The 17,033-nt window shown below is 43.6% G+C and overlaps 1 protein-coding gene across 1 annotated transcript in view; it reads right to left on the bottom strand.

Annotated features, from left to right (window-relative positions):
• LOC309542722 (guanine nucleotide-binding protein subunit alpha-14-like) overlaps positions 1-9,404 on the bottom strand; it is a 44,173-nt gene extending 34,769 nt beyond the window's left edge. The window contains exon 1 of the mRNA XM_082241655.1: positions 9,189-9,404. Coding sequence (XP_082097781.1) covers positions 9,189-9,315 — 127 coding nt within the window. The 5' untranslated portion in view covers positions 9,316-9,404. The remainder of the gene's footprint in view (positions 1-9,188) is intronic.
• Positions 9,405-17,033: the final 7,629 nt, after the last annotated feature.

The raw sequence follows: 17,033 nt of genomic DNA, 5'->3' as shown, positions 1-17,033 counted from the left end.
CGATCGGCAAGCCCTAGGCGTTGAGGCTTTAGCCCACAGCGCCACCCGCGTCCCGTCACCCAAGCAGACCTGGAGCTAAAAAAAGCTTTTAAGCTTTTTGCTCCTTGTTCCTTGCTGCATTTAATGTGCATAATTTCAACTGCATATAGTTGAAATTGTGTAAGTCAAATACATGTAAAATGTGATCATAATGTATTTTAAAATATATATCCTGTTGTGGCTCCAAACTATAAAAAAATATAATATGTAATAAGGCACGTACGTATGCATGTTTAGTAATTCTTGCCACCACTAGCACATTATATAGGCTAATGGCAAAGAAATACTGTACACTGTGTAATTCTCCTGCAATCCAAGCCCCCCCCCCAAAGGATGCCAAGGACTGAACCCGGGATCTTTCACTGGCAAAGCACATCTTCTACCACTGCTCTAGGGCCCTTCCTTTTAGTTCTGCCCTAAGAATGTCTCACACATGAACAAACATCTTCAAATTTTTATACTATATATGCACCCAAACCCATACCAGATGTTTGGGTCCCCCCCCCCAGTGTCATTACTTGTTAAGTGTTTGTTGATGTTGTTAAGCAAAATAATTATTGGAATGTATGGCTGAGCCACAAAGAGGCTGAGTCAAAGTCAACATGCCTCCATCTAATTTTGCTCATCTAGTGTTTTAAAGTTATACTGATACTCAGCAGCAATGCCTAAAATTATGTTTTGCAGCCTTTTGCTTGCCTACCCAGTTGAAGCTAGCATAAATGAAATGAATTGCTCACATTGACATTTTTGATGTTTTCTCAGTCCCTTAAATCTGTTAAGGACTGACCATTTGACTTTTAAACAAGATTTATGCAAAACAAAAGAGCTAACAGGATAGCCATTTTTGTTAATGGAAATTCCATTCTTCCCCTCTGTCACCAAGGACAGGTATACAACAGCATGATATTTGAAAGGCAAACTTATGTCCTTGCGGATGTACTATTTAGCATAGACTTCCTAAATCACTATTGGCAATCAACACTTTGCAGAAACAGGATATAAGAGAACTTTAGTTTACTTAATTAAATGATTTCAACCAGAGAGTTTACTACCTTCTTACAAAGGCTTTCATGTTCCATGCCTGGTTCCTATGGAAATGAAGATTAGAGAATGTAACCTGGGTGATAACAATATAAATTATCATTCTCCCTTTAAAGTAACAAGGAAGATGTTCTCAACCACATATCACAAAATATGAAACTATTGTCTCAACGCTTTCACAGAATAGTCATAAAAGCCACAAAGTAAAAAACAACTATTAGATGTTTTCATTTTATGCCTGGCACATTCAAACCCTGCCACAGCAAAAACTAAATAAATAAAGGTTTCTAGATCAGTTGGTCTTAGCAGAGATTGTAGTTATACTTCTGAGTATTTTAGCTGTACCACTTCAGATCACTATCAACAATTTTCAAGATTTGAAAATTACCTTGATGGTATTAGTCATAAAAGACTTTTAAGCAAACACAATAACAATGGATTGTATGACAAATAAATGCTCTTGCTTTCATTGATTTTCAAAATAATTGTATTGAGAAATAGAAATAAGATTCCAAAAGATTCAATCAGGAAGATGCAGCTGCTCCCAGAAAGAGATAAAACTCTTATCAAGGCAGCTTCACTTACATGATTTAGGAAGTCTCATCAGAACTTTTTAGAGCTTTTTGCATTCTTTGACTTCATCAGATACCAGAAGTGTTGACCTCCATTGGCTGATATCAGCCTTTTGCATTTCTACCTAGAAGTCTGTCATACTGGCTCTAAGCATTCATTTGAAATCCCAACTTGGGTACATAGGAAATTGTGTTGTACCAAGTCAAACCACTGGTCCGTCTAGCTCACTACTGTCTGTACCAGGAGTTAGAATCCCTTTTGAGCCTGGGGCAGCATTCCTCATACATCACCACCTACGAGCTGTACACCAATGCTTAGCAGGGCTAAAGCCAAATGTAAAGGTAAAGGGACCCCTGACCATTAGGTCCAGTCGTGGCCGACTCTGGGGTTGCGGCGCTCATCTAGTTTATTGGCAAAGGGAGCCGGCGTACAGCTTCCGGGCCAGCATGACTAAGCCACTTCTGGCGAACCAGAGCAGCGCACGGAAACACCGTTTACCTTCCCGCCTGAGCAGTACCTATTTATCTACTTGCACTTTGACGTGCTTTTGAACTGCTAGGTTGGCAACAACAGGAGCTCACCCCATTGCGGGGATTTGAACCACTGACCTTCTCATTGGCAAGTCCTAGGCTCTGTGGTTTAACCCACATCACCACCCAAATGTAGGCAGGGCCAAAACTATATACACACCCCACTCACAAACTTCCACCCCCAAAACAAGTATTTAGGCTACCGCTCCCTGCAGCTCAATTCAAGAGGTATTTCATCTCTCTCTCTGCCATGCATCAGGTAGTTCAACTTCTCCCATCCTTTCAGTATTGCTCTGCAGCTGGCCTGTCCCACCCAACTCAATAAACACAAAAATACATTCAGTGCTAGTAATAAAAAGAGAGAAAGATAAGCACTCCTGATTCACTTTCTCTTCCACACTACTTACCTGGTAACAAAAGAGTGTCTCTTCTCTTCCTTTTCTTATGTACAGGTCTGAGAGAAGGCCACTTAAGGCAACTCCAGCTGTGCCCACTATCATCATTTACCCCAACAAAGATGGAGCTGACTCAGAAGCTGCTTGAATTGAAATTAGTCAGGCTCATGGAGCAGGGACAGTGCACAGATTTGCCAGCCTCATCTGCTTCCATACCAGTTGAGTGAAAACAGTCAATTCTTCTGTGACCAGTATGGGGCAGGGGGAAAAGCAAGTGTATGCTTTGTTTTGCCAAGCCCAATGTCCCAACGCCCTGCTTCACTGGCCAGTCACAGAAGGGGGGGGGGGAGAAGAGTCTTGCAGGGCATATTGAAAGGCCTGGTGGACCACGTTCATTTCAGGACCAGGCAGGGGCGTATGAAGTGGGGGGCAGAGGGGGCTAGCCACCCCAAGTGCCACTCTGGGGGGGTGACAAGATGGCCCCTGCCTCCCCCCAGCTGTAGAGTGGCTGAGGGTGCGCACAGTCAGTATGAGCACCGCTTGCACAGCGACCATACGGGCTGCCGGGTGTGCGCAGTCCGTACGGGATGCCACACATGTGCACTCCCTACAGGATGCTGCTCACACGGCAGCCCATATGGTCGCCGTGCAAGTGACAGCCCATATGGATGCCATGTGTGAGTGGCAGCCCGTACAGAGTGCGCACGCATGGCAGCCCATATGGTCACTGCATGTGCGCTTTCTGTATAGGGTCCTGTTTGTGGGCTTCCCACCAGCACCCGGCTGGCCCCTGTCAAAGCAGGATGTTGGACTTGAAGGACCATTGGCCTGATCTAGCAGGACTCTTCTTGATATGTGGGCCCCAGTCTGCTTTGAAATGAATGAAGTAAATTGGTGGGAAGAACTCAAGTCAACCTGCTTTCAATGTGGCTAAAACATAGCAGTAGCTGGGAAAGGACTCCAGTGTTAAACTATTTTATTTCTTTAAAATGAATATTCACAAAAAAAATCTACTTCATTTGCATAAAACTTGTATAACAGATGGTTAGTAACCTGCAGTCTGTTTTCCAAAGGATGTGGATACGGGCCGTGCTTTTTTGTTTACATACAGAATACATCGTTCCTTGTTTGGAATACAGTAGTTATTCTTGGCTATTTGTTTGTCCTCTTGCATTTACTAGTTTACGTTCTTTAAAAGTAGTAGTAGTAGTATGTTTTAGTATCTGCCAGGCACCTTTTTATACAATACTAAACAGAAGCTGCTCTTATCTTCCATGAATTCCCTCCTTGGATACTGCACTGTCCAAGCAAGTTCATGTTCAGGGATAGAAAATGAGTATCAGATGCTAAGGGCACATATTGGGGCAGGGGCAGGGGCAGTGTCTCATCCTTTTTGGGTAGGCCGGGTGAGTGATAGTTCAACTTTTTAGCCTCCACCAATAGCTCAGTTGGTTAGAGAATGGTGCTGATAACACCAAGGTTGCAGGTTTGATCCCTGCATGGGGCAACTGCACATTCCTGCCTTGCAGGGACTTGGGCTGGATGACCCTCAGGGTCCCTTCCAACTCTACAATTCTATGATTCAATTGGCAAGCGGTGTAGCTCAGCCACAGAGCACGTGCTTTGCATGTAGAAGGTCCCAGATTCAACCCCTGGCATCTCCTGTCAAGGTAGGAAAAACTCCTCTCCGAAACGTGGAGAGCCACTACCAGACAGGAATGGGAAATCTCTGGTCCTTAGCTGAATGTGGCCTGCCAGTCCTCTTAATCTGCCTAGCAAAATAGATTGAGAGCTCAGACACATATTAGAAGAGCACAACCCATTTATAGCAATCAAAGTCCACATCCTCAACTAACTTTACTAGGACATTTTTGCATATGTTGAACTGTGGGTACTATGGCTTTGAATCCTAAACAATTATTTAAAACCAATTGCTTAAGAAGCATCTAAAACTTCTAGTAATGTTTTATTACCGCCTTGCCAAAACCCACTGTTCTGTCATTTCTGCTGATTGTACACATTGTGCAACCACATTAAAGAACTAGGAAATGACTGCATGAAGAGTCTTAAATTGAGAGAGAGAGAAATGAAAAGGACAAAGCAATGCGTTATTAAAAAGTTAGTGAGTCCCATTGGCAAACAGCGGTGGAGTAAACTGATTGGGCTCCTGGGGCGAGGTGTGTGCCCTGCGCCTAGGGGCAGAGCCAGCCATGGCAGGACGCTCTGCGGGGCCTCCGAGGAGTCTGCCTGCCTCCTCCCACTCAGCAGCCCAACAGCTGAGGGGGAGGCAGCGGGCAGACCATTTGGGGCAGCGCGGAGCTTGCGGGCACCCAAGCCACTGCATCACTCCCAGGAGAGACGTGTGGCTTGGGTGTGCTGCAGGCCCTGTGGTGAGTGCTGCCTGGCATTTTGTCACCCCCCTCAGTGATGACACCTGGGGTGCCCCGCCTCCACTGCACCCCCCTCCCTCTGCCCCTGTTGACAAAGCATCTTTACATGTATACTCCATTCAACACTGACTCTAAGGTCACCCTTCAGTGCCTGAAACAAACAAACATAGTCTTGCAAACAAATTACAGTGCATTCAATGGCATATGTTTCCCAGCAGGCGAGACTGGAGTGGGGACCAGGGAGAGCCAATTGGCATGGGCCTACAAATTTGAGGGGACTTATTCAAATCCCCCTGGTAAAGGCAAAGGGAAACCCTTCGGTAAAGATTATTTAAATGAGGCCTACATTTCCTATCTGGCCTGGGTCTACCAGCTTTGCACAGCCCTGTTTCCCAGTAAGCATTTTCAGTATTGCAGCCAGCCATCCTGACTCAATACACGGAAGACAGTCACAATGAGACTTACTGCCAAGTAAGTGGGCAAAGGATTCTGCTGTTAACAATTATCTTTTCTTTGACAATGTTGTTTCCATGTATGTCCACAGAGTTATCCTTAATTAACTGAACTTGGCTCAAGCCACATGCATTTGGAAATTTAATTTCTATCTCAACCACCTTTTCCCAAAGCATATGAAAATTGGCTAATGAAATTCATATTCATTTGGGGCAACAACAAAAAGAGCTCTCTTATTAAGCTTAAGTGAATCAAACTTCACTCTATAGTTCCCAGTAAACTTACAGGAAAAGGTGCCTGAAAAAATATATGGCACAGTAAGTTCTGTGTCTGCAAATCATCAAGTATCTTCCCAAAAGAATCATTCAAGATTGTAGCTTCTGTAAGCTTGCCGAGCTCCACACGTTTGTGTGACGAGTCAAGGCTGGTCCATACAGGCTTCCAGATGTGGTCCTGCGCAATGGCTCTCTCAACACTGGAGAGAGGCACAGATGAAGGAGAAGAGAATGAATAGGGCTAAATTGTTTTCTGAAACCTCCCAGGGTATGGGAGGAGCAGGCTGACTAGAGGCAGACAGAGGCACTGGGTGCTAAGTACTTCGCCCTGATGTAAACCCCACCCCCATTGCCATCAAGAGTGGAGGTTCTCCTAATAACTGGGAGTCAGTTGCCATTAAGTAAAGGCGTGCACCAGAGGAGATGTCGACATTATGTGGACAACTGTGGATTATCCAGCTGTGTGGAATTGAGGTTTGAAATTAGGAGAAAATTCTACTTGTGTTGGCAGTGGATGGAGGAGAGAGGGCTCTCTGCTATATTATGGAAGTCCTTAGGTCTATGATTTGGCAACCCTCTCCTGATACAATATAAGGTTTAAAGATATACAAGTGAGGATTGTTTGATTCACAATGTAACTTTGCTATTTAAAAGAAGATTTGAGGCTGCCTGTGGACTGAAAGGAATGAAGAGGGTGAGCCTTTTTGTTTTGATAGATGTCATTGGGAAATTAGAGCTTATCCCCTCCCCACAAAAAAGTCTCTGAGAACATGAACTTATAGAGATGTTGAGATACAATTTATTATTAAGAGGAAGGATATTGGCTTAAAGAAAAATGCTACCCTGGAGGGGAGAGGAGTACGGTACCTGTGAGCAGAGGCGGAGCAGGGTCTCTAGTGGTGCTGCTAAAGGGCAGGTGCGCCTGACTGTCAGTGGTCACATTTGGAGAAAAAAGTATTTCCCTTTCTAGACTGAGGAAGAAAATGGTGGGACCTTGAAATTTGTTTATTCAGTCAACTAACTGAAAGAAGAGGACTGTTGTTCCTTTGGACTTTCCTGAGAATTATGGGATAGAAGGGACAAGCTGAGCAGAGGAGGTATGGAGGAATGTCACTGGCCTCAGGTGCACCTACTGAGGTTCCAGATAAATTGTAATTGAGAGGTCAGGAGCAAAGGTGACCACTGCCTTGACTTGGTCAAGGTATAAGAGCAGAGGCAGCAGCTGCATGAGCATCAACAATCCCTTATTTAGCGCTCCCTAATTTAGACACAATCATTCTGAACACCCAGAAACTTTGTTGTTTATTCCTCAACTTTGTTTTGGAGGCTGAGATCTTATAAGCTCCCACACTCCTGTGTGGGTTAGCAGAAGCCAGCACAAGGGCTCCCCCTAGTGCAACAGGGCTTTCCCAGCTCCTCCAAATCCACTCTGGAGGGATGGGACAACACCTACAACAGTGGGGGGGGGAGAAGGGAATCAGCCCATTTGCCAAGCAGAAATGCTTGCACTGACAATTTAGAACAATGTTGAATGCCTCCCTATGTCTCTCTGTACCAGTCATCATCATCGAGGCTTTACCTCAGCAGCAAATGGCGCCTCCTCTTTCCTTCAGTTATTGCCACCGGTGTCTAGTACTCTGGCGCTAGTCCCCTGTAGTGTTATTGTCCAAAGGAAGTCATATATTACAGCGCTTCTGATTGCTTAACTAAAGTTTCATTTTTTTCTGTGTAGAAACCTTCCACCCCACTTCAATGCTCTTCATGCTTGTTCCTGGGTTTTCCCATTAACCTTGCATGGTGCAGTATAGGACCTACAAGGTCAATGCTGATTGTTAAAATAATAATTATTATAAAATTAAAGAGCTGGAAGGGATCTTGGTGGCTAGACAGGGCTATACAACCCTGTATAGGGGAGTTTTTAATGTCCCAGAGTGGTTGGGGCAACCCAGTACAGGGGTACAAATAATAAAATTATCATCGTTGGCTAGCCCAACCTGCTGTTCAGTGCAGGATCCACAATACAACCTGCAATTACAGTTTCCCTGGCAGACAGCTGTCCATACTCTGCTTAAATGCCTCCAGAGAAGGAGATTTCAACCTCCCTAGGCAGTCTGTTCAAACAGACTTTGGAAGGTTCTCCTTACATCTAGTCGAAATCTGCTTTCCTGTAACCAGCACTCATTGGTTCTAGTCCAGCCGTCTTGAGCAACAGAAAAATGTCTGCTCCATCTTCTGTATGAAATAGTCTTCAGATATTTGAAGACTACTATCAAGTCTACCCTTGGGGATGCATTCAACTTAGTTCTCCTCTGAATAACTGAAATTAATGGACCTAAGGTATCCATGTTTATTCGTTTGAATGGATGTAGTAGTAGAACTAATACTGGATTTAGCCTTAGGCTTCTTTAGGCTAAAGATTAATTACCCCCAGTGTTCTTTTCATAACAGTCCTGTGAGGTAGATCAGGCTGAAGGATAGTAACTAGTCCAAGGTCACCTCAATGGGGATTTGAAACTCCATTGAGTCCACATAACAACTATTCACCGTGTCAGATAGAAGGCCTGCAGCTCCCACAGAGGCAATATAAGAACCCAGCCTTAGTGGCACCAACTGGAAAGTGCCTGTCCAACCATACTGGAAATCTAACGGCAACAGAGTGGTGAATAAATCATACAGCTACACAATTAGTGCACACAAATTCTGCCCCTATTCCTTTAACCCACTTTTTAAACCTCACTTTCCAACCTGAGTTAATTGGCCTTCAAGGCCCACCCTGAAGATTATGGAATTACTTAGCCATTCCAGATAGAGTCCAGGGGATGGACTGTTGCTTGTCCCCAGACAATTAGTGAGGCAGCTTCCTGCATTCCACTCTCTGTATCTGCATTAAAAACAAAACCTTTTTTTTTGTTGTTGTGTTGTTGTGGAGATGTAATGCTAGAAACAGGAAATGTAATGCTAGAAACAGTTCTAAGTGGCCTTGTACAAGTATCTTCCTCTTAGTATACTAAGTTCACTTCCAGACAGTCGTCGTTTTCAGCTGAACTTCAATCATATATCAGCAATCATCTCACCTCCCTGCAAAAAAACGAGGGAGATCCCCTGGAAGGAACTTCAGTCTCTGTCTAAGCTTAGAGCAAGGGTGGTCTAATTTACAAAGTACCCAAGCAAGAATGCAAAACACCATGCATGCACATTAAAGGTAACATCTTAAATGAATAATAAGTAGGTTTAGGAATTGCAGTCCAGATTTTTTAAAATCACTAAAGTGGTTTTAAAAAACACTGCAAATGTGCCCACGGTATTGAAAATGCAGTCTGCACACACCCAGACCCTGGAGCATCGTTTCACCTGTTGCAAGACGGGTTGGGCCGAGCTGTTCTCGCGGGCTCAAGTTATGGAAAAGCAAAGCCGGGATATCCTGCAAGCGGAGAGCTCTCGGGAGCATCCTGGCTGGAGAGCGCGGGAGGCTTTCCTCGCCCACAAACTCACCCAGCAGCAGCAGCTTGAGCTCCTTGCGCGAGTCTCGCTTGTCCTGGCGCAGCCGGCGCTCAATCTCCAAGCTCAGCAGCCTGTTCGCTTTCTCCTCCGAGGATAAGCAGCAGCACTGCCCGCCCATGCCGAGGAAGACTCTCGCCTGCCGGGGACACGCCGAGTCCTGCTCCGGCTCGCGGGCCACGGAGCGCGCGCAGCTGCCGCAGGGAAGGCGCCGAGGCGGACGGGCTTCGCGCGGATCGCTTTCTGCGCCAGACGCTATCGCCGCGCAGCCCAAGCCCCGCCCCCGGCGGCGGCCCCGCCCCTGCCCCCGATCCGGAGGCGCTGCTCGGGGCCGGTCGCAGGGTGGGCTTTCTTCGGCCATGGCGCGCCTGGGGATCATATTTTCTGGGTTTGCAAACTGGAGCGTTAGCTGGGCCAAAGAGGCTTCGCAAAAGAAGAGCCCGGCACGCTGCAGCCTCAGATGGACCTCTCTCGGGGGCTCTGGGCTGGGGGGGGGACTCCCATCGAGGAGGGACCCAGAAGAAGGTGCCTTAGGCAGAGTCCCGCCATTGGCCCCTCGACGCTGACTGCAGCCAGCATGGTCCAGGTCATGGGAGACGCATCGTTCCTGTAATGTGGCATCTCTTGAATGATCAGCTGAGAGAGAACTTAGGGGAAAACTACACGGAATGGTGAACAAAGATGGTTTGGGTGAAGCTGACGGTGGAGAAGTTAAATAGTGCTGGGGGGGGGATACTGATGGAGGATTGCCAGAGCAGAAGGGAATGGGAATGCTGGAGGCAGTGAATGTCAGCATCGAAAGACAGGTGTTGGGAGGTCAAAGTGCATCGAAAGACAGGTGTTGGGAGGTCAAAGTGTGGATTTATGTCAGAGGAAGAGAAGGAAACCACGGGTGGAAAGATTAATGAATATACTGAACTGGCAGACGCAAAGCTGAGAAGGAAAGGATTCTGTAAAATTTGGTTTCAAATTAAAGGAAAGTGCTTCTAAGCCACTGACAATGCTTGTGGAAAAAATGGAAGAGTAGAAAGCAGAAGCCATTTTTTCTCTCTGTAAAAAACCCTCAATAAGTAATCATTATAGCTCACAGTCTTAGTATATCAACACAGCAAAGAAAACCCTGTGGGGATAAGGATTTAAGGAAGTATTGTTTCTCAGTATTGGAGGCAAAGCTGGTATGCTGAACTGGAGGAAAACTAATGTTGACTTCCATTGATAACAGTGCTCACAACCTCTTTTGGACTTTTTGTGTGGATGGAAAATGAACTTGAGATGCCCATCATCTAGCAGAAGGAAGAATAACTGGCTGTTATCTTGGAGTGATCATTTCAAATATTTTGAAGAAATTTGTACGTACAATAGGGTTATAACATTTTTGCAACCCCATGTTCCTGAACTTTTGACTAAAAACAAAGGAATGAATTGTCATTTCCAAATATTTTGAAAAAAGGTCACTCTAAAATCAATAAATTGATTTTTGTATATGTAACTGTATATTATGTAATATGTTTTTTTAAATATTTTTTATTACATTTTTTCCAGATAGAGATACACAGTCAGATATACAAAGAAACAAAAACAGCAAGAAAAGAAAAAGAAAAAAGATATATCATTTCAAAGCTTCTTTCAGTCTTCTACCGGACTTCCCCACATCTCCCTCACCGTGCATTCTTAACAATAAAAATATCAGCAAATTATAACCTTGTTTCATGCGTTTCTTTTGTACTTTCCAATTATTGCATTTTAAGTTTAAATTACTTAATACTAATTTACTCTGAAGACAAATATGATGTTATTTTAAACATTTAAACATTAATCCTTTCATTAATATAACTTAGTTTCATATATCATCCACTCTCTTTGCTGGAGCTAACCTTTCCAAATCATGCGGATTCTTATAGTTCATATAACTTATAAAATTTTTGCAAATAGTCCTTAAATTTTTTCCAATCCTCCTCCATTGCTTCTTCTCCCAAATCTCGGATCTTGGCAGTCATCTCGGCCAATTCCATATAGTCCATCAGTTGCGTCTGCCAGTCTTCCAGTGTGGGTAAATCTTGAGTCTTCCACTGTTTTGCAATAAGAATTCTTGCTGCTGTAGTTGCATACATAAAAAACGTTCTATCCTTCTTTAACACCTTTTGGCCGACAATGCCCAAGAGAAAGGCCTCTGGTTTCTTAGGAAAGGTGTACTTAAACACCTTTTTTAACTCATTGTAGATCATTTCCCAGAAGACCTTCACTCTTGGACAGGTCCACCACAGGTGAAAGAATGTCCCTTCAGCCTCCTTACATTTCCAGCATTTATTATCAGACAAATGGTATATCTTAGCAAGCTTGACTGGGGTCATGTACCACCTGTATATCATTTTCATAATGTTTTCTTTCAGGGCATTACATGCCGTAAATTTCATACCGGTGGTCCATAACCTTTCCCAGTCTTCAAACATAATGTTGTACCCAATGTCTTGAGCCCATTTTATCATGGCTGATTTAACCGTCTCATCCTGAGTGTTCCATTTAAGCAGCAAGTTATACATTCTCGAAAGTACCTTAGTCTTTGGTTCTAACAATTCTGTCTCTAGTTTCGATTTTTCCACCTGGAATCCTGTTTTTATGTCCAACTTAAAAACCTCTTGAATTTGAGCATAATGAAACCAATCTTGCATCTTATTCTTTAGTTTTTCATAGCTCTGTAACCTCCAGTTCTCTCCAATTTTTTCTACTATTTCCCCATATTTCGGCCAGCCGGCCTCCATATTGGGTTTTTTTCGGGCCTTAGCCTCCACTGGTGATAACCACCTCGGGGTCTTACTCTCTAATAAGTCTTTATATTTTGTCCAGACCATAAATATTGCTTTTCTAACAATATGGTTTTTGAACATTTTGTGAGTCTTTACCTTGTCATACCACAAATATGCATGCCATCCTAACGAGTTATTAAACCCTTCCAGATCTAGGACATCTGTGTTCTCTAAGAGCATCCAATCTTTCATCCAGCAGAAGGCTGCAGCTTCATAATATAACCTTAAGTCTGGCAGGGCAAACCCCCCTCTTTCCTTTGCATCTGTTAGTATTTTAAACTTTATTCGGGGCTTTTTGCCCTGCCAAACAAACTTTGAAATATCCTTCTGCCACTTTCCAAAACATTCCACTCTGTCCACGATCTGTAGGGTTTGAAACAAAAACAACATCTTTGGCAACACATTCATTTTTATAGCTGCTATTCGACCCAACAAGGAAAGTTTCAGTCTTGACCAAGATTCCTAATCCTTTTTAACTTCTGACCAACATTTTTCATAGTTATCTTTAAATAAATTCAAATTTTTGGAAGACAAGTTAACCCCCAGGTATTTCACTTTTTTGACCACATTTAACTCTGTTTCCTTCTGAAACCCCTCTGATTCTAAAGGTGTCAAGTTTTTCCCCAAGACTTTAGTTTTTTGTTTGTTCAACTTAAATCCCGCCACCCGACCAAACTCATGAATCAGTTCTAAAACTCTTTTTGTACTGGGTTCTGGCTCCTGTAGTGCTAAAACCAGGTCATCTGCAAAAGCTTTCAGTTTGTATTGTTTCACTCCGACCCGTACTCCTTGCACCAGCCGGTCCTCCCTAATCATATTCAAAAGCACCTCCAGGACTGAGATAAATAGTAGGGGAGATAGGGGGCACCCCTGTCGTGTTCCTTTTTCAATTTTGAACTCTTCTGTCACCACATTGTTCACTATCAACTTAGCTTTTTGTTCTGAGTAAATTGCTTCTATACAATTTACAAACCCCCGTCCCACTCCCATCCCTTCCAAATTTTTCTTCATAAACTTCCAAGAAATGTTGTCAAAGGCCTTCTCCGCATCAATGAAAATTAACACTGCTTTAGTGTTAATGTTGGTTTGCAAAAGTTCCAGAATATCAATAATATTCCTAGTATTGTCAAACAAGTGTCTGCCTGGGAGAAAGCCTGCCTGGTCCTTATGAATTACTTCATTTAATACCTTTTTAAGTCTACTTGCTAAAATGTCCGCAAATATTTTGTAATCCACATTTAGGAGTGAGATGGGACGGTAGTTCTTAAGCTGGGTCTTCTCAGTTTCCGATTTAGGTATCAATGTGATGAAAGCTTCTTTCCACGTTTCCGGTGCCCTCCCTTCCTCCATAATCTGGTTACAAACCTCCAGTAATGGTTGTGTCAAATAGTCTTTTAATATCTTATAGTACTTGGAGGTAAGTCCATCTGGGCCTGGAGATTTGCCTAGTTGCATGTTCTGAATGGCTGCCTCGATTTCCTGTTGTGTTATTTTATAATTCAATATTGATCTCTTCTCCTGAGATAGTTTTGGTAAGCCATTGCCTTTTAAAAATTGATCTATCTCAGACACTTCCTCAGGCCCTTGCGTATATAGTTTTTTGAAGTATTTCTGGAAACACTTTCTAATTTCGTCTGGTTTCTGAATGTTTCTCCCTTCAACCTCTAAGTTAGTAACAAAGTTCAATTTTTGTCTCTTTTTCAACTGCCATGCTAGCAGTTTTCCACATTTATTCGCCGATTCAAATGATCTTTGTTTCATTTGTTTAATTTTCCATTCCACTTCTTGATTTATCAGTTGTATATTATGTAATATGCACAACATGTATTATAATACAGGTAAAATGGAGCCTGCAAATTTTCTAATAATTGTACAATGTTTTGTACATTGTATATCACTTCTTATTGCTTAGAATAAATTGAGGCTGCAGTTTGTCTGTTTCTGCTGCAAGCTCCATAAAGTTCCCCCATCACTTTGATTGTATGTTCTGTGAACTGATTACTTCTTGGTATCTGAAGTACCAATGGCCCCTGCTTCCATTGATTCTCTAATACCCACAGTGCTTTTTTGTAAGGTTTCAATGTTTCTGCCAAGTTATTGAAGTCATTTTCATTGTACATCTGATTAGTAAACCAATAGACTGCCCAGCCATATGAAACGAGTCTGCGTACTTTCTCCAAAGTCTTTCTTGTTGTAGGTATAAGAATGAATACAAGGACAGTGAGAATGGCTCTTGAATTCCACCTGGCATTGCTTTTGTTAGGAACTTCCGTAAACTTAACCAATGGGGAAAAAACAACCCCTTTTTCCTCAAGGAATCTGAACACCCATGTAAGATAGTATAAAATGTTCATGTCATCTCTCCAGCCTGCTTGACTGAGGATTTCTTCTGTTCCATTCACAAACTTTGCTTTCAATTCCTCATATTTGTTCATCAGTTGAGACATAAATGGATATTCCATATTGGGAGATCTGGTGTTACCACCAAGTTCCCTGTCCATGACCACTCTGAGAATCTTGTCCAGAACGTGATGCTGGCAACTGATAAGTGATGCTGGCAACTGATAAGACATCCTTGCCTGAGAACATTCGTTGCAATTTGACAACGCCATTATTTTCCCCAGTGTTAACACTGGTTGTATCAGCAATGATAATCTTTATTGCATTCCATAAGTTGTATTCATCAAGAAGTTGGAAGTCCTTTGTATTTGTATTTTATTCTTTATTCCTCTCTGATCCTTTTTGTGATATTTGTTTCTCCTCTTTTTGTGTTATTTTGTTTTTCTTTTGACTTATTTTCTGTTGCTGTTGTCCTCTACTCTAGATTAAAGAATGAATTGCATTCAGATGAAGGCAATGAATAGTTAGTTAAGGACCCTGTGTGAGAGGCAGGGAAGGGGAGATTCCCCAGGGCGAGAGGCTGAGGGAAGAAAGGGATGCTCTCAGGTGAGAGCTGGGAGGGTGCACCTTTTATGCATGGGACAAAAGGTAAGTTATTCAGTATCTGTGAGACAGGAGTTTGCATTCTTCTATCTCTTTTTCTTTTCTTTTTCTTTAGATGAGTTTGTTTTTTACTGTACAGCGGAACCTCTACTTACAGACATAATCCGTTCTGGAGGTCCGTCCGCTAGTCGAAATGGGACACTAGAAGAGGCATCTTGTGCGTGTGCACTCTGAAGATTTATTGTTCAGAGAGATAAGGTCCGGCAGGCTTCTGCTGCTCAGCACACATTCCAAAGCTCTGAGCAAAGCAGAGTCACACAGCTTTCAGGAACGAAGCCTTCTGTCTTCTGTGCATCGGTGTGCATAAATCAGGCTCTCACGCAGAGTTACTAAAACTAAAAGCAGTTTATTTACAGCAGAATCCAGCCATTATCCAGCAACATCGCACAAACGTGTTTGTCCCGGACAAAAGCGAAAGCAGACGAAACAAAGAACTGAGACTCTTGGAAGTGACGCAGAGTCTCTCTGCCCCACAATAGGGCAGGACGCACACTCCGAGCTGTTTAACCCTGTAAGCTCAGGTTCTCCTCACATCCCCTCTTGTCCTGCACTACTGGGGGCAAGCAAGTATCACCACTTACCCCAACTCCAAACCACCACAGAACTCCCCATGACACTGGAAGCTCAATGGTTTAGCTCAATGTGCCTCAATGAAGCTTTAGAGAAGCTAGGTTTCAGGAAGAGTCTTGCTGACAGCTGCCTGTACCTTAAAGGGTCAGGAGAGTCACAGGAAATGGTGTTAGTCTTTGTTGATGATACCATTTATACCTCAAGGGCAGACAAACAGGTACAGAAGTTTGCCAAAGAGCTCCATGCAATGGGAGAGGGCGCTTCTGAGCCAAACAGTCAATAGCCCTGGTTAACTTGCCAGTGGGCCACCAGGGAATCAGCTGAAAGGCCATAAACATGGGATAAAGCATCCCCTACCACTCTCTGGAAACCATTTGGATCAAGTGGCAGGGGTGGACCATCTGAATCGGTCCCACCTCCTGCAGAGGGGAAGGGTCATGGAGAAGTCCAGTTGCATCAGGAAGTGATCTGACCGTGGCGCTTCTTTCGTTTCACTTTTAGTGTCAGATCACCAACATCCATAGAAGTGAACACCAGGTCCAAGGCATGTCCGCGGCTATGAGTTGGGCCAGACTTATTCAGGGACAGCCCTGTCTCCTTGATTCTTGCCCATCCTGGCTTATAAAAGCTAGCCGGTGTACTACCGGGTCAGCACCATCGGTGAATGGCGGAGTTCCTCCGACCGGAGGAACTAGCTCCGTGAAAACTGGGTCTTCCGGCCGCGGCAAAGGCGGGGACCCACTAGAAATCCCAGGCAGAGGAAGCCTGGGAACGTGGGGTTCGGCAGGGCACCAGAAGTGCCCCCCTACTCACCGGGAACCCCTTTTTGGGGTGCCAGATTGAAGCGGGGTGAGCGGTGCGGTGCTGCGAACTGATTGCTACTTTCACGAAGTGAAGCCGCACAGCCATTGCCGGAGAGCGCTGACTTTTTCCTGTGGACAATTGGATTTAAAACAAGTACCCGTGAGTAGAAATGGAAAATTGGGTCAAGAAAGGGTTTAACAATGCTTTTGGGTGGCATGCATATTTGTGGTACGACAAGGCAAAGACTCATAAATTGTTTAAAAACCATATTGTCAGGAAAGCTCTATTTATTGTCTGGACTAAATATAAGGACTTACTTGAAAATAAGACTCCGAGGTGGTTATCACCGATGGAGGCTAAGGCCATAAAACTACTTAACATGGAGAGTGGCTGGGCAAAATATTGTGAGATAATAGAAAGAGTTGGTGATACTTGGAGGTTGCAGAGTTTTGAAAAACTGAAAGGAAAGGTGCGAGACTGGTTTCACTATGCCCAAATTTTAGAGATCTTTAAAAAGGACAAAAAAAATGGTTTCCAGGTGGAAAAATCAAAATTAGAGTCAGAACTACTTGAACCTAAGACGAAAGTGCTTTCAAGAATGTATAACTTGTTGCTTAAATGGAACACCCAAGATGAGACAGTTAAATCAGCCATGATA

This window comes from Podarcis vaucheri (assembly GCF_965113315.1).
Source record: "Podarcis vaucheri genome assembly, chromosome: 11".
In the NCBI taxonomy this organism is placed as follows: Eukaryota; Metazoa; Chordata; class Lepidosauria; order Squamata; family Lacertidae; genus Podarcis; species Podarcis vaucheri.
The sequence above is the reverse complement of the archived record's forward strand: the minus strand, read 5'-3'. Positions and strand labels throughout refer to the sequence as shown.